The sequence below is a fragment of the Amblyraja radiata genome, chromosome 6 (assembly GCF_010909765.2).
Source record: "Amblyraja radiata isolate CabotCenter1 chromosome 6, sAmbRad1.1.pri, whole genome shotgun sequence".
NCBI classification, from domain to species: Eukaryota; Metazoa; Chordata; class Chondrichthyes; order Rajiformes; family Rajidae; genus Amblyraja; species Amblyraja radiata.
In genome coordinates this window covers 18392093-18410663 of record NC_045961.1, presented here as the reverse complement: position 1 = coordinate 18410663, position 18571 = coordinate 18392093, and the positions used below count along the sequence as shown (strand labels likewise).

The following is an 18571-nucleotide window of genomic DNA, read 5'->3' as shown; positions in this document are numbered from 1 at the left end:
TGGAGACCCTGTGACTATATTTAATCGGACTTGACTGGATTTTATCTTGCACTAAATGCGATCGCCTTTATCTTATCATGTATCTATACACTGTAAATGGCTCCATTGTAATCATGTATTATCTTTCAGCTGACTGCTTAACACGCCACAACCGCTTTTCACTGTACCTCGGTACACGTGACAATAAACTAAAACAAACGTGACCTCCAGGATCAAGAACAGCTTCTTCCCAGCAACCATCAGGCTGTTGAACACTGCACAACACTAACCTCAGCAACTATGATCTTCCATGGACTTTGGTTTTGTACCATGAAAGTCTGCTTTGATAAATGTATGTCCCCTCAAACTAACAACAGGGAAAGTGTTTATTTATCAGAGATCGAGCTGACGAGCCAGGTTGACAACTGCCACATGACCAACACAAGGATATTATTTGTATTGCTGTTGGTTGCTTAATCTCACCGATACTGAAATAAAGTCAAAAGCTTTGTTCGTGTGCTACCCAGTCAGATCAAACTATACATAGTACACAGGTATAACAGGTTGTGCAACAAACAATGGCCAAAGTGCTGAATACACGGTTACAGCACTGGGAACCATAGATTGGGATGTGCAGAACAGTAACTGCATTAGGAATGTGGGAAAATGTATAGTCATTTACTTAGTCATAGGGTCGCACAGCTCGGAAACAGACCCTTTGGTCCAACCTGTCCATGCCAACCAGAATGCCCATCTACTGTACACTAGTCCCACCTGCCCACGTTTTCCCATATCCCTCTGAACATTTCCTATCCATGTACCTGCTCAAATGTCTTTAAATGTTGTTATTAGGCCAGCCTCAACTACCTCCTCCGGCAATTCGTTCCATACAGCCATCACCCTCGGTTTCCTATTTCAGTACTCTATTAATAACAGGGTCTGAAGAAGGGTTTCGGCCCGAAACGTTGCCTGTTTTCTTCGCTCCATAGATGCTGCTGCACCCGCTGAGTTTCTCCAGCATTTTTGTGTACATTCGATTTTCCAGCAGCTGCAGTTCCTTCTTAAACTCTATTAATAACATACTTACACTGATTTGGCTCATTTTGCTAAATTGGGTGCAAGAAAATAAAAATGAACCACATTCTATGGGATCGAGAAACAGAGATAGAGCACGGAAACCTACACTGATCTAATCCAACTTCATTCTCTCCATATTGTTCTCAATTTCACCCCCCCCCCCCCCCCCCCCCCCCCCCCCGCTGCCCCACTGTGCCGCCACTGCACCATGGGGGGGGGGGGGTCTTCAAGCAGAGGGTTGGACACAGCTATACCTCAGCCTCCCCACCATTGAGGAGTCGCTGCCTTAAAGAGGCAGTCATCATCATCAGAGACCCACACCACCCTGGCCACACTCTCATCTCTCTCCTGCCATTGGGAAGAAGTTTAAAGGGCTTGTCCCACTTGGGCATCATTTGCGTGTCATGCAGGAGGCGTGCGAAGATTTTGTGAATCCTAAAATCCTGGGGCGCCCCGCGTGACCGTGCGTGACTGCCTACGCCGCCATGCGTCGTGACACGTAAATGATGATGCTTAAATCATGTCGCGTAAATGACGCAAAAATGAGACAGGCCCTTAACGAGCCTGAAAACTCTAACGTCCGAGTTCAGGAGCAGCTTCTTCCTTATAACCATCTGGCTATTAAACACTACAGCCGCCAAATAGGTTTCGAACTACATAGACTTGGGGACATTATTTTTGACTTCGCACTACTATTCTGTTTGTATTTTTTAGATACTGAACTATTTGTTGTTGTTTATTTCAGGATTTACAGAGTGCTGTGTTTACATATCGGTTGCACTGCTGCGAGAAAGAATGTCATTGTTCCGTTTCGGGACAGGTAATAATAAAACATTCTTGACCATCTTGACATAGCCCACAGCACTGTGTGGACCTGCACCAGCTTTCCCTGCCCACCCCGACCCCTCACTGCCAGAGCTCACTCAGAAATACTGCCCCCTCACCATCCTGTGAGAAACATCCCAGCCTCTATAGAGCCCAAGACACTTATAGACTCAACCCAGTCTGCACGAAAGTAGATTATTAGAAACAAATACATTTGGTCTGAACAAATAGGTGTTTTAAAGATAGTTCAATAAGTAATATCTTTGCTGAAGAGAGAAACACGCATGGTTGTCCAGAATGTAGTGACGACTTACTGGACAGAAGGAACTGCAGATGCTGGTTACAAAAAAAAGCACAAAAAGTGCTGGAGTAACTCAGCGTGCCATTTTGGATCTTTTCCCCCCAAGTTTGATGATACGTTTGGAGGGAATGCTGGTGTTGAACAGTGAGCTGTAGTCAATGAACAACAGCCTGACCGCTGAGTTACTCCAGCACTTTGAGTCTTTTTATGTAAAATTTTTGACAACAACCTGGCCCTTAATTCCAAGAAGACCAAGGATCTCATTGTGGACTACAGAAGGTCTAGGGGTGGCACGCACACCCCCATCCATATTAACAGGACGGAGGTGGAACGTGTTTCCAACTTCAGGTTTCTGGGGGTCAACATCTCTGATGACCTGTCTTGGACCAACAATACCTCAACTCTGGTCAAGAAGGCTCACCAACGTCTCTTCTTCCTGAGGAGACTAAAGAAGGTCCATCTGTCTCCTCAGATTCTGGTGAACTTCTACCGCTGCACCATCGAGAGCATCCTTACCAACTGTATCACAGTATGGTATGGCAACTGCTCTGTCTCCGACCGGAAAGCACTGCAGAGGGTGGTGAAATATGCCCAACGCATCACCGGTTCCTCGCTCCCCTCCATTGAGTCTGTCCAAAGCAAGCGTTGTCTGCGAAGGGCGCTCAGCATCGTCAAGGACTGCTCTCACCCCAACCACAGACTGTTTACCCTCCTACCATCCGGGAGGCGCTACAGGTCTCTCCGTTGCCGGACCAGCAGGTCCAGGAACAGCTTCTTCCCTGCGGCTGTTACACAACTTAACTCTGCACCTTGATGATTGCCAGTCCCCCCCCCCCCCCCCCCCCGGACACTCCTTCCCCCAGAATAATTGCACTATGTACATATATATATTTTACTTCCATTATTCTATGTTCGCTCTTCTGGGGGAGATGCTAACTGCATTTCGTTGTCTCTGTACAGTACACTGCACAATGACAATAAAGATTGAATCTGAATCTTGTTGTTCTGTTTAAAAAACACTATCACAACTTCTTGTCTCTAGTTTTACCGCTTTTGCTAGTAGATCTCGTCTGCTGGATTGAATCGGGGGAAGCAAATAGGCCGAGTCTGTGCTTCACAATGCCCATGTCTTGAACTACTCGATCTAGCTCAGTTCGATGAAGGGTCCCGACCCCAAAACATCATCTATCCATGTTGTCCAGAGACGCTGCCTCACCCGAGTTACTCCAGCACTTTGTGTCTTCTTTTGTAGTGAAGGCATACGTTTAGTGAAAAAAATGGTTCAGAGTAATTTGCTGAAAAATCTAAGACCCGTAAAGAATTGGTGTATTATTGGGGCTAGGCTACATATTCTCAAAATGATAGGATGCAGATTTTGAGATTTCACAGGGTTCTACCTGTTTCTACAGCAAGTTTTTGGCTAACATATCTCGAAACCCTTCCTATCCAAATGTCTTCCTATCCAAATGCCCCCCTCCTCCTCCTTTTCCCCCCTCCACCCTACTCCCCCTCCCCTCTCCCCCCTCTCTCTCAGAGAGGGTCGCTGCCCCTCTCTCTATCTCTGCCCCTCTCTGCCTGTCTCTCCCCCCTCTCTCTCTGCCCTCTCTCTCTACTCCCCCTCCCTCTCCAGACGCGCCTGCGAGTTGGGGGCTATGCGTGAGTGGATAGGGCGGGGATGAGGTAAAAGGATCGAATGAATAATATTAATATAATAGCAAGCGGGGTAGTTAGCGTGTGTGTGCGTGTGTGTGTGTGTGTCGGGGTTTGTTAGTTAGTGTGGGGGGTGGTTAGTGTGTGTGTATGACGCTGCAGGCCGCCACCCCCACCGCAACCGCGCGTTGAGGGGACGGGGCACAACTGGTCCCCCTTGGTCAAGTGTCTTTTAAATGCCACAATTGTATCTGCTTCCATAACTTTATTTTCATCTTTCTTTTTATTGCAATCATTCTGCAAACATCTCTTGTCACGGTTTTATTGTTGATGTGTATTCTTTTGATCACACCTTAATTCTTACCAAAATAGGAACAATATTTTAAAGTCATTCGTATCTGTTCTGTAATACTGGCCAGGTATAGGGTGTAGGCAGAGTTTAGAGGGTTGTGGGCCAAATGCGGGCACGAGACGAGCTCGGTATACCAATTTGGTCAGCATGAATAAGGTGGGTCGAAGGGCCTGTTTACGTGCTGCACCGCTCTGTAACGCTGTGACTCTCGGATTCATTCTGAGACTCACTGCAGCTCTACTCCAGTGACAGAGCACATCACCAGTTGTGAAACACAGGCCTTGTGACATTGTTCTCACTCAGCCCCCTCTGTTTTGACACTGTCTTGTACATTAACCATGACCCACACAAAGCTACCTGTTATAAGTCATAGGAGAAGAATTAGACCATTTGGCAGATCGAATCTGCTCTACCTGTTATAATTTGGTTCTGAAGAATATTTATTACAATTCTAACCACTAGCAGTTGCCTGAAACATGAACCATCAGAGATGGTGATTACTGCTCTCTCTGCCCTTCTCTCAGTATCTGTGAACCTTTGACCATTGCTTCTGAAGCCTTCGGACAAAGACCAATGACATTAATAGATAACTGCACATAACAAGCAGAACAGTTCCTCCCACAAATAATTGACCTGAACCCATATTAAATGTAGGCACACAAGGAACTGCAGATGCTGGTTTACAAAACAAGACACAGTGCAGGGGTAGCCTCATTTAGCTCATTGTCCCGTGTACCGGGGTTGCGTGCTGCTATCCAGTCGGAGAAAATAGGAGATTGATCAATATTTGCCCAATAGCAGACGTTAATTATCGATGAGATCTATTCTCCAACAATATTCCGAGATGAACCTTCCTAATCCTAGTGTATTGTTGTATATGTGGCTGTTCCAAGAGCTATGGTGTGACACTGACCTGATTTGAAGTCGCCGCCTCCTTGCCCGGATCACCCACCTGTGAGGCTTTGGTCTCTCGCTGGGCTGCAGACCCAGATGCAGGCGTTGAGGAATCACCAGCTGCCACTTCACAACCTGTCTTCACAACCTTCATCGCTGCCTTCCCACTTGGTGGCCAGAAGACAGAGAGATCCTGGTTTGTGGCATTTACAGGGCACGTTCTTCCCGTGGGGTCCAGGTTAACAAAAGTGCCCTGACCACGCAGTTAAACAAATACCAAGCTCCACCCGCCGCACACATTGGCCGACTTTTCCTGCTTTGGTCACACGGTTCAATGACTGGCCGGTCAAACCGACAGCCCCGAGTCCCGACACTGACTGGGAAACGTGGGGCCGCGCTGTGTCCTCTACTTGCCTCCACCCAGCGCTTTGTCCTCTACTTGCCTCCACCCAGCGCTGTGTCCTCTACTTGCCTGCACCCAGCGCTTTGTGTAGCCTTGTTGCCGCAGTATCAGTAAACAATAATCGACTGTGAACAAACTCCAAACTTCTGCAGCTCGGCGCCAAAGCTTTCATTCCAAACATTCAGATCACTCAATACTGACAATAACACACAATCATCTTAATCAACAGATTTGGTTTCTGACAGCAGTATGAAAACTCTTTCACAATTATCTTGAAGCAAAGGTTTAACGTGAATTGTTTGTCTCCCGAGCAGTTACTAGAGTCCAATCTCAAGTGGTGTAGTGAACAAAAGGATTTGTAAGCCACAGCAGGTGTGTGGGATCAACTCAAATGAACACACTGTGAGTCATAGAGTCATAGAGCATGGAACAGGCCCTTCAGCCCAACTCATCCATGCTAACCAAGATCCCCCATCCAAGCTGGTCCCATTTGCCCACGTTTGACCCATATTCCTCTAAACCTTTCCAAATGTCTTTTAAACATTGTTATTGTACCTGCCTCAACTACCTCTTCTGGCAGCTCGTTCCATACCCACCAGCTACAGTGCGAAAAAAAATTGCCCCTCAGATCCCTTTCAAATCTTTGCCCTCTCACTTTCAAGTCAAGTCAAGTTTATTTGTCACATACACATACGAGATGTGCCGTGAAATGAAAGTGGCAATGCTTGCGGACTTTTGTGCAAAAAGACAAACAACCAAACAAACTATAAACACAATCATAACACACATATACCTTTACATAATAAATAATGGAAGGAAAAACGTTCAGTGGAGTTAGTCCCTGGTGAGATAGGCGTTTACAGACCGAATGGCCTCTGGGAAGAAACTCCTTCTCAACCTCTCCGTTCTCACCGCATGGCAACGGAGGCGTTTGCCTGACCATAGCAGCTGGAACAGTCCGTTGCAGGGGTGGAAGGGGTCTCTCATGATATTGTTGGTTCATGAGTTGCACCTCCTGATGTATAGTTCCTGCAGGGGGGCGAGTGATGTTCCCATAGTGCGTTCGGCCGAACGCACTACTCTCTGCAGAGCCTTCTTGTCCTTGGCAGAGCAATTCCCAAACCAGATGGTAATGTTCCCGGACAAGATGCTTTCCACCACCGCTGCGTAGAAGCATTGGAGGATCCTCGGAGACACTATGAATTTCCTCAATTGCCTGAGGTGGTAAAGGCGCTGCCTTGCCTTACTCACGAGTGCTGAGGCGTGTGATGCCCATGTCATATCCTCGGAGATGTGGACTCCCAGATATTTAAAACAGTTCACCCTATCCACAGGATCCCCATTTATCCTCAATGGAGTGTAAGTCCTCGGATGATGTGCCCTCCTAAAGTCCATGATCAGCTCCTTCGTTTTTTTGATGTTCAAGAGGAGGCTGTTATCCTGGCACCAGAGTGCTAGATCAGCCACCTCCTCCCGGTAGGCCTTCTCATCGTTGTCTGAGATCAGGCCCACCACCACAGTGTCATCAGCAAATTTAATTATTGAGTTGGAGCTGAACCTAGCCACACAGTCATGTGTGTACAGGGAGTACAATAGGGGGCTGAGGACGCAACCCTGGGGCGATCCTGTGCTCAGGGTGAGGGACTTCGATGTATTCCCTCCCATCTTGACTACCTGGGGCCTGGCGGTGAGAAAGTCCAGGACCCAGGCACACAGGGAGGTGTTGAGCCCCAATTCCATTAGCTTCCCGGCCAGTCTGGTGGGGACTATCGTGTTGAAGGCTGAACTGAACAGCATCCTCACGTAGCCCCCCTTCTGGATGTCCAGATGGGAGAGAGCGGTGTGCAAGACCTGGGAGACCGCATCGTCCGTGGATCTGTTCGGACGGTATGCGAACTGCAACGGGTCCATGTTCTGAGGGAGGAAGGCGCAGATGTGTTTCTTCACCAGCCTCTCAAAGCATTTCATGATTACCGAGGTAAGGGCCACCGGACGGTAGTCATTCAGACAGGCTGGGGAGGCATTTTTAGGTACCGGTACAATTATAGATTTTTTGAAACAGGCAGGGATCTAGGCTGAAACAGGCTGAATCTAAACCTGTGTCTCCTGGTTCTTGATCCCCAACTTTAGGAAAAAGACTCGGGTTATTCACACAATCTATGCCCCTCGTTATTTTACAATCCTCTATAAGATCATCCTCCAGCCTCCTAGATTCAAGGGGAAAGAAAAAAATACAATGTATCCAGCCTCTTCCTCTAGCACAGGCCCTCAAATGCTGGCAACGTACTTGTAAATCTGTTCTGCACTCTTTCCAGCTTAACGGCATAGAAGAGTGACCAAAACGGAATAGAGTACTCAAATATGGCCTCTCCAATGTCTTGTACAACTAATTTAATGTCCCAACTTCTATACTGAATTCCCTGATAGATGAAAGCCTTCTTGACCACACGATCTACCTGTGATGCCAATTTCAAGGAACTATGTAGATCCCTCTGCTCAACAACACTCATCAGAGCCCTGCCATTCATTGTTAAAGTCCTGCCCTGGTTTGACTTCCCAAACCGCCTCACACTAATCTGAATTAAAATCGATTTGCCCTCTTGGTTTGGATATTTTTATGTGCTATTTTTGTAACCATCCATATAATCCATTTTCATTGATTTCAGGGTGAATAGTCTTAATTGCAGCACTAACCTGCCAGTGCTGACTAGTGCCCAATGCAGTCTGACTTCCAGTGAATTAACATGTGCACTGAGTTGGTGAGAACTCTGGATAACACAAGTGTCTACCAATGAAGTAGCACTTGAGTGTGCTCTTGTATGTTTTTTACTCCAAGTGAAGACAGACACACAAGGAGAAGCAATGTGGAGATACCAGCGGTCAGTATGACTGTGGCTCTGGGAGGTTAGAAGTGGAGATATTCACAGCACCAAAAGCACCGTCAAACCCTTGTGACCATTGGCCCATTAATCTCAACAGCAAAAGTTAAAATGATTAAATAGACAAAGCTCCACTTCCTCAGAAGATTGAGGAGATTCAGGATGTCACCAAATACTCTATTGAACTTCTCCAGGTAGAGAGCATACTGACTGGTTGCATCACGGCCTGGTTCAGTAACTCAAACGCCCAGGAACGAAGGAGACTACAGAGAGTGGTGGACACTGCCCGGTCGAAGGGATCTACAGGAGGCGCTGCCTCAAAAAGGCAGCCAGCATCATCAAAGACCCACACCACCCTGGCCACGCTCTCATCTCGCTGCTACCATCGGGAAGAAGGTACAGGAGCCTGAAAACAGTGACCTCCAGGTTCAAGAACAGCTTCTTCCCAGCAACCATCAGGCTCTTGAACACTGCACAACACTAACCTCAGCAACTGTGATCTTCTATGGACTGTGTCTTTGGTTGCACTATAGACTTCAATTTTGCACTATTATGGTTTGCCAGTGTTACGGTTATTAATTTATTGTCTTATTGATTATTGGATAATTATCTGTGTGTTATTGCATTTATGGGACTATTAAGGTGCAGCAAGTAAGAATTTAATTGTTCCATTCCTGGTATATTTGACAATTAAGCACTCTAGACTCTTAAACTGGGTCCACGCTCTTGTACAAGGACGGTGAGCCACAGAAATGGAGAAAGCCTAGAAGTCAGGATTGTGGAGAGGATAGACATCACATGTCAGGCCCGGAGAGTATTAAACCAATACACAAACTGCTGGAGTCACCCCCACCCCCACCTCCCTGTCCTAAATGAATCATCTTGTATCTGTGCTCATCGTATCCAATAATTAAATCCAATCCCTCTGCCCCACCCGTCTACCAATATCCTCTGAGCTGAAGAAAAAAATAAATAGAGAAAAGAGAAAACAAAATTATAATTCAAACTCAAAGGAATATTTTATTTTTTAAACTTTTAAAACTTTACCTTCCTGATGGGGAATGTTTGGAGCTGTAATCCCGCCAGTAAGCCGTTATATATTTTTAATTTGCACAAAAACCAATGTCTGAGCAATGCTCTTTACCAAGAATACAACAAATATAGACGCAAGTTTTATTTGCAATAAACCAGACTGCTGCTGCCCATGTGATGACAATCAAATCAGACGGATGAACCAATAATTAAACCAACAGAACATAGAATATTGGAAAATAAAAACTGAACTAGATAATAATGAAAAATGTAAATACAATTCTCACTTAAACTGAGTTGTAAACATGTTCACACTATTCTGAACAGAACTGTAAAACGTTCACAGTAAAGGAATCAAACAGGAAAGAGAAACTCACAGGGAAGATGCCTGGTGTTTGACGCTTTGGTCTTGAGATGTATAAGGCACCGTACATGGTCAGGTAATACAGCAGCGTCTAGCCCCCAGTACAACAGCTCACAATGCATATCCCACAGTCAGTGCAGGAGTCATGTTCACATGACCAGCAGAGCACAGACTTTATTAACGGAATGAATATTAGAGTCACACGATGACCATGAGAATCTCGTTACCCAAACACTCGAGCCATTTATTTGGCCGCGACCACAGCTACAAGCTCTCAGAGAACACGAATGAGAGGCTACGGGGAGCTGGGTATGGACTCCGTCCACTGTAAGCGGTGCCGTTCAGCGGCCAAATGCTATTAGAACAAATCTGAAGAAGGGTCTCGACCCAAAACGTCACCTATTCCTTCGCTCCATAGATGCTGCCTCACCCGCTGAGTTTCTCCAGCATTTTTGTCTACCTTAAAACAATTCTAAATCAGCATTATGTTATAGAGGTCTAGTTTAGTTTAGTTTAGTTCATTATTGTCACATGTACCAAGGCAAAGTGAAAAGCTTTTGTGGCATGATACCCAGTCATAGAAAAAACTATACATAAATATAAATCATGAGGGGAATAGATGGGGTGAATGCACAGTCTTTTACCCAGGGAAGGGGAATCAAGAATGAGAGGACATAGGTTTAAGGTGAGAGAGGAAAGATTTAATAGGAACATGAGGGGCAACTTTTCCACACAGTAAACAGAAATACAGAGGCTACACTGCAAGATGCAAACCACTGGTTAGCTGCAAAAATAGGATGGCCAGCTTACACTTTGCCAAGAAGTACTTAAAAGAGCAACCACAGTTCTGGAAAAAGGTCTTGTGGACAGATGAGATGAAGATTAACTTATATCAGAGTGATGGCAATAACAAAGTATGGAGGAGAGAAGGAACTGCCCAAGATCCAAAGCAGACCACCTCATCTGTGAAACACAGTGGTGGGGGTGTTATGGCCTGGGCATGTGTGGCTGCTGAAGGTACTGACTAACTTATCTTCATTGATGATACAACTGCTGATGGTAGTAGCATAATGAATTCTGAAGTATATAGACACATCCTATCTGCTCAAGTTCAAACAAATGCCTCAAAACTCATTGGCCGGCGGTTCATTCCACAGCAAGACAATGATCCCAAACATACTGCTAAAGCAACAAAGGAGTTTTTCAAAGCTAAAAAATGGTAAATTCTTGAGTGGCCAAGTCAATCACCCGATCTGAACCCAATTCAGCATGCCTCTTATATGGTGAAGAGAAAACTGAAAGGGACTAGCACCCAAAGCAAGCATAAGCTAAAGATGGCTGCAATACAGGCCTGGCAGAGCCTCACCAGAGAAGACACCCAGCAACTGGTGATGTCCATGAATCGCAGACTTCAAGCAGTAATTGCATGCAAAGGATATGCAACAAAATACTAAACATGACTACTTTCATTTACATGACATTGCTGTGTCCCAAACATTATGGAGTCCTGAACTGGGGGGACTATGTATAAACACTGCTGTAACTTCTACATGGTGAAACCAAAATGTATTAAAATCTGACAATGTGCACTTTAACCACATGATATTGTTTTCTATTACAAATCTCAAATTGTGGAATACAGAGGCAAATAAATAAATGATGGGTCTTTGTCCCAAACATTATGGAGGGCACTGTATCTAATCGCCTCTTAAACACCACTATCATACCTGCCTCCACCACCACCACCCCCGGAAGTGCGTTCCAGGCACTCGCCACTCTTTGTGTAAAAAAACTTGCCGCACTCATCTTTAAACTTTGCTCCTCTCACCATAAAGGTATGCCCTCTAGTCTTTGATATTTCCACCCTGGGAAAAAGGTTCTAACTGTCTACCCTATCTATGCCTCTCATAATTGTATCTACTTGTAGTCATAGAGTCACGCAGCATGGAAACAGGCCCTTCAGCCCAACTCGTCCATGCTGACCATATGCCCCATTTAAGCTAGTTCTATTTGCCTGTGTTTGGCCAATATCTCTCTAAACCTTTCCTATCCATGTGCCTGCCCAACATTTTAAATGGTGTGATAGTACCTGCCTCAACTTCCTCCTTTGGCAGCTCGTTCCACATACCCGTGAAATGGTGCAGTTTAGTTTAGAGATACAGTGTGGAAACAGGTCCTTTAGCCCACCAAATCCGTGTCAGGCAGTGATCACCTGTACACGAGTTCTATCCTACATATTAGGGACAATTTTCAGAAGCCAATTAACCTACAAACCCACATGTCTTTGGAGCATGGGAGGAAACCGGAACACCCAGAGAAAACCCACATGGTCACAGGAAGAACGTAAAAACTCCATACAGAAAGCACCCGTAGTCAGGATCAAACCAGAGTTTCTGGCGCTGTGAGGCAGTAGCTCTATTGCTGCACCACCGTGCCACCACTGTGCCATTGTGTTTTACTTCACCTCAGAGTAAGTCTACATTTACCAGTGCAGTTTTACAACATTGTGACAAGGAATCTCTAGGCATTTACGTCAGTTTTCTTCAATGTTATCTCTATGATTGCATTCGGTCCCCATTGTTCCTTAGAAGCTGATGCAGCACCGTACTTTAGTTTGATCCCAGCTGATCCCCGGGTGAAAGTCCACCGAGTGACCACATGAAACAGAGGAGCAAGCCTGATCAGACCATTCCGTAAACTAAGAAAATAAATGGCAATGGAGTAATAGTACCGACACACCAATGAGATCAATGGAAGTTAAAATCAAATTAAACGGAAATAAATTGTAATTATAGTTGGGTGGTAGAGCTACTGCCTTACAATACCAGACTCGGGTTTGATCCCGACTTCAGGTGCTGTCTGTACGGTGTTTGTACATTCTCCCCGTGACCTGTGTGGGTTTTCTCCGAGATCTTCGGTTTCCTCCCACACTCCAAAGACGTACAGGTATGTAGGCTAATTGACTTGGTATAAAATGTAAATTGTCCCCAGTGTGTGCAGGAGTGTTAATGTGCGGGGATCACTAGTCGGTGCGGACTTGGTGGGGTCGAAGGGCCTGTTTCTATGCTGTATCTCTAAACGAAACTAAAACTAATTCTACACATTAATTCTGTCATAGAACGAAATGTGATCCTTTTGATTCAATAAATATCATGAATTATCAAACAATTGGTATCAGATGGGATCACTACCGAGATGGAGGCGGTGGAAGGTGAAGTCGGTGGCTGTGAACATACTGCGATCTCACCTCACTCACCTTCAGAAGTGCCCCAAAGTTCCATGATGAGCTTGGAAAGTGGGACACAGTGACCTCGTCGCATAGAAGAGGAGGGGTGGCTGCTGGAGGCCGCATTTAGAGTATTGGGTTCAGTTCCATGTTATAGGAAAGATATTGTCAAGCAGGGAAGGGTACAGAGAAGATTTATGAGGATGCTGCCAGGACTTGTGGGTCTGAGCTATATGGAGAGGTTGAGTTGGCTGGGACTCTATTCCTTGGAGCGCAGGAGGATGAGGGGTGATCTTATAGAGGTGTATAAAATCATGAGAAGAATAGATCGGGTGGGTCCAGCAAGATGTCTGTAGAACATGGACAGGTTTGAGTCAGGAACCTCCTTCAGATATTTCTTTTGGCAAAAAAATATGTTGCTCGAAAACCGAAACCCCTCACTTTCACCTATATAAATATGAAAAATGTGAAATATGTAACCACCAGGTGAGCTACATTTGTTTGATATTATTTTAAAGTTTTATATGATATCCAAAATGATTGTGAATGCTGGAATATGTCAGTTATGTCATCTTTATCTATCTGTAATTCCAGACAATTACTGACAGGATCCTCTCTTTCAATAGACACCTGCATAGTACCATAGCAACTGCAGAAACCACATAAAGGCAACATTCTGTGTGCGCTTTCTTGTTGTATGCAGGAAATTAGAATGATAGACAGCAACAATACAAATCCTGTGTGAAAGGCAGAAGGTTAGGGTTGCAGTGGCTTGTAGACTTCACTTAAAATTGATTTTGGGACTATTGAAGAGTATTGTTACCTTATACACACTCTGAATTATGAATCTGCAATATATTAATCATTCAGATTTTGCAAGATGCCAATTCTCCAAGCCACCTTACCTCTTCTTCTTCGACTTGCGGGCTTGAGTTACAGGGAGAGGTTGTACAGGCTGGGACTTTTTTCATTGGAGTGTAGAGGGCTGAGGGGTGACATACGCGTTATAACATTTTTTACAGTGGTGAATCTGTGGAATTCTCTGCCACAGAAGGTAGTTGAGGCCAGTTCATTGGCTATATTTAAGAGGGAGTTAGATGTGGCCCTTGTGGCTAAAGGGATCAAGGGGTATGGAGAGAAGGCAGGTACAGGATACTGAGTTGGATGATCAGCCATGATCATATTGAATGGCGATGCAGGCTCGAAGGGCCGAATGGCCTACTCCTGCACCTGTTTTCTATGTTATTGAGGTGTACAAGAGCATGAGGATAAAGTGAACGCCCAGTATTTTTCCCAGGATAGAGGATTTTAAAACTAGAGGGCACAGGCGTAAGGAGAGAGATATGGAAAAGAGGAACCTCAGTGGCAGCTTTTCCACTCAGAGGGTAGTGCGTATCTGGAATGAGCAGCCAGATGATAGACAAGCAGATAGAATTGACTTTTAAAAGATATTTGGACAGATATGTGGATAGGAAGATTCGAGAGGGATATGGGCCTAATGCAGTGAAAAGGGTCTAGCCCATTTTGGTTCATTTTCAATGCAATTGCCAAATTTAAAATATATAAACACAAAGCAGTGTCATATGTATGAAGTAGTGAAACTACAAGTCGTTTAAATTCATATAAAGTTCTTTAATATCCATATAAAAGTCAGACTACACAAAAGTCCCCGTGTAGATTTACATCCTTATCAAACTGGCTGCTGCACCCAGCGAGCTGAGCTAGCTGCATTCCACATGATGACATTATGATGACCCCCAATGCTTGCATCCTCTCTATTTCAGCGGTCCTGCTATGGGAATGCAATGTGCAGCATGAACTACGGTTCTCACTTCCGGATCCAGAGTAATTGAATATGTTACTGATAGCTTTCCCAGTTCAAGTTCAAGCTACATTTATTGTCACATGCACCAATTGATGCAGTGAGATTTGAGTTACCATACAGCCATACGAATAAAAAGAACACAATACACAACAGAATTTAACATGAACATCCCACACAGCGGAATCAACGTTTCCCACTGTGAAGGAAGGCAATAAAGTTCAGTCATCTTCCTCATTGTTCACCTGTGGTCGGGGCCTTTGAGCCCTCCGCAGTCGTCGCTACGGACGGCCCGATGTTCAGGCCCTCTTGCCGGGATGATCGGAACTTCGACGTCAGAACTGAAGAACACACTCAGCAGCTTGGAGTTTCCGAATCGGCCACTTCTTACCGGAGACCACAGCTCCCAAAGTCCACAGGCTGAGCTGGCCGGAGCTCTAACACTGGCGACCCTCGGCAAAGGATCCCAGGACTCCGTGATGTTAGTCAGCGCCGTCCGCGGCTAGAAGCTCCGCAAACCACTACTCCACGGTGTTAAACACCAGGCCCAACACTCTGGACCTCCAACACGGCGATCCCCTGTAAGGCATCGCCCGCTCCGCGATGGTAATTCAGTGCTGCGCCGCTACTGAAGCTCTGGTTGGTCTCCGGCAGGAAAGGCCGCACCAATCTAGATGGTAGGCCGCGAGGGGGGGGGCGAAAATGCAGCTCAGAGAATAGACGCATCCTCGACCAGGAAGTGACTGAGAAGCAGTTTCCCCCTTCCCCACACCCTCCCACATAAAAAAATAAGAGACCGCATCGGTGAAGAGATTGTTGTATTCAGTGATGATTAGCTGTGTTGAATCAGGAATTGAGGATAGCTGGTGAATGACCTTGCTGAACGACACCAGCCCCATATCTTTGCAGGCTTGTATTCCTAGTAGGGGTACCACATTAGCTTTGACGATGTAGAATGGCAGCCTGTATGTTTGTTGCCCTAGGTGGCACTGTAGCTTTACCCTTCACCAATAGAGTGGCATTGCATGGTTTTAGTTACTCGGCATTCACAGTATTTCGAATGCGCTTGAATTCTGTTTTGGACTTAACATTGCACTTGGCACCGGTGTCTATCATCATTTCAACAGCGATATTGTTTACCAGCACTGTAACCATGGCCTCGTTATTCTTTACTTTCTGTCCTTCGATGGAATGCATTTGCAGTGTGATACCGTCGACGTCAGGTGTCTCTTCAGTACTGCTATCAGATGGATTGGAATGTATCTGATGTACAGGTTGTTTTGTCTTTTCTTTGTTGTGAACTCGTTGTGTGGATCTGCAGCATCTCCAGAAATGATTACGTCTTTTGCAGCATTGACAGATTTGACCAAAAGCGGGACATTTCTCCCTCTTAGCAACATGAGTGCCTCCACAATTAGTGCAATCAATAATAAATCGAATCACAAGCTCATCAAGCTGGACTCTCATCACTATCTCAGGCTGACGCTATCTCTGGAACCCAGCCTGAACAGCATTGATACCCACGGTTGATCATTGTGCATCAGTTAGCGTTCTGGTATTATGAATAGTTAGCACATAATTCTCGCAAATGGAGACAGCTGTCAAAATTTTCTTGAGACATTTAAGGTCGTCCGCCTCATCAGCAGGGGTGACGACTGGAAGTGCTCCATCAACGAGAGGATGTGTTATTGCCCCCGCAAATATGAATCGTTTTGCTCGTTCGTAAGCTTCTTGTCCTGCAAGATTGAGGAGCATGTCAGCCCAAGTCCAAGGTGGTTTATCATAGTGAGCGGCTGCGATGAAAACATACTGTTCTTCGAAGATATGCCACCGTTCTACGATGTTGCAATTGAAAACAAGTGGGTTCGGTTTTTGAAATGCTTCGGCCATATCTGAGTCACGAATAAACTCTGAAAATTCATAAAATATCAGCCGAAGTCTTTCCAAAAGAATACTTCTGACACCATGTATGAAGTAGTGAAACAACAAGTCGTTTAACTTTTAATCACCGGGTGGCACCAAGATGACAGCTTCGTCAGCAGCCTGTGTGTTATCTCAACTTTTTTTTGTTATTTTTAGTGTCAAAATTGTATGTTTTATGTTTCTCAGTGTGTTTTTATGTAGGGGGTGGGAATAAGGGGAAACCATTTTCAGTCACTTACCTCAACGGAGATGTGAACTTTCTCCGCCCCCCCCCCCCCCCCTGCGGCCAAATAACTGGATTGGTGCGGCCTTTCGTGGAGACCGACCGGAGCTTCAAGCCGCGGACTTACCATCGGGGAGTGGGGGACCATTTGCCGAGGATCCATCCCGACCCCGGAGTTTCCATCATCCCGACGAGAGGGCTTGGACAGTGGACCGTCGACAACAGCCCTGATCAGAGGCCCCGACCACGGGTGTAGAGGAAGATGACTGAACTATTGCCTTCCATCACAGTGAGGAATTTTGATTCCACTGTGGTGGATGTTTATGTCAAATTTATTATGTACTAGACTAAGTGGGACCCGTTGGGTCCCATGTTCATACGGGAGAGCTGGTCCCCAACGCAATATTCCACCTCTCCACCAATTCCAATATTGGTGGCCAGTGGGGGGGGGGGGGGGGGGGGGGCTTTCTGGAGCGCTAGTATGGGTATTGTGGGCTGAAAGGACTGGTTTCCAGAGGGTTAGTATGGACATTGTGGGCCAAATGGATTCCTGGGGTGGCAGCTCAGTCACTCAAGCCTGATGTGCTGGCAGCTCACTCACGGCTGGTGGGCTGGCAGTTGACTCACAGCTATTCCTTGAATTCCATTTCAAGCAGGGTGCAAGGCCACCAAATTCAAATGCAGTTTCCGACCACTTCAAGCAGGGTGCAAGGCCACCGAATTCAAGTGCAGTTTCCGACCACTTCAAGCAGGGTGCAAGGGCACCAAATTCGTGCAGTTTCATGCCACCAAGCAGGGTGCAAGACAACCAAATTCAAGTGCAGTTTCATACCATTTCAAGCAGGGTGCATGGCCACCAAATTCAAGTGCAGTTTCATGCCATTTCAAGCAGGGTGCAAGGCCACCAAACTCAAGTTCAGTTTCATGCCACTTCAAGCAGGGTGCAGGGCCACCAAACTCAAGTGCAGTTTCATGCCACTTCAAGCAGGGTGCAAGGCCACCAAATTCAAGTGCAGTTTCATGCCACTTCAAGCAGGGTCCAAGGCCACCAAATTCAAGTGCCATTTCATGCCACTTCAAGCAGGTACAAGGGCACCAAATTCGTGCAGTTTCATGCCCCCAAGCAGGGTGCAAGACAACCAAATTCAAGTGCAGTTACATACCATTTCAAGCAGGGTGAAAACACCACATAAACACCACACTCACAGTTCAGTAGACATTCAGCTGCTTGGCAGCTCAGACAGTCGTGACCTCACCCTCCCCCTTCTTGCAGAGACTGAGCCACACCCACACTTCCTGGTTTTATAATCCCTCCCCCTCTCACCAGAAGGGGCGTGGCCTTCATGGCATGATTGACAGGAGAGAGATTCTCAGCATTTCTTAAACACTAATAACACTTTTATTTTTCATTGATGGGAAGAATCCTCTGCACCTGATGAGCAGAGGGGCACTGAGTAAGATGGCCAAAAATCCCAGCCGTAAGTGGTAGCGTTTTATCTAAAATCAATATACAGTTGTCAAGTTTAGACTTTTAATCATTTGCCATTTCAAACCAACCACCGCCAACAACCATTTGCAGTGCTTTATTTCAAACCAACCACCAACAACCATTTGCAGTGCA

General features: G+C 45.8%; 1 protein-coding gene across 2 annotated transcripts in view; it reads right to left on the bottom strand.

The window, feature by feature from the left end:
* The window catches only part of atp7b (ATPase copper transporting beta), an 80568-nt gene extending 75112 nt beyond the window's left edge, over positions 1 to 5456 (bottom strand). For both annotated transcript variants that reach the window (XM_033022278.1, XM_033022279.1), the window contains exon 1: positions 5098 to 5456. In XM_033022278.1, coding sequence (XP_032878169.1) covers positions 5098 to 5232 — 135 coding nt within the window. In that variant the 5' untranslated portion in view covers positions 5233 to 5456. The remainder of the gene's footprint in view (positions 1 to 5097) is intronic.
* Between the last annotated feature and the right edge of the window lie 13115 nt (positions 5457 to 18571).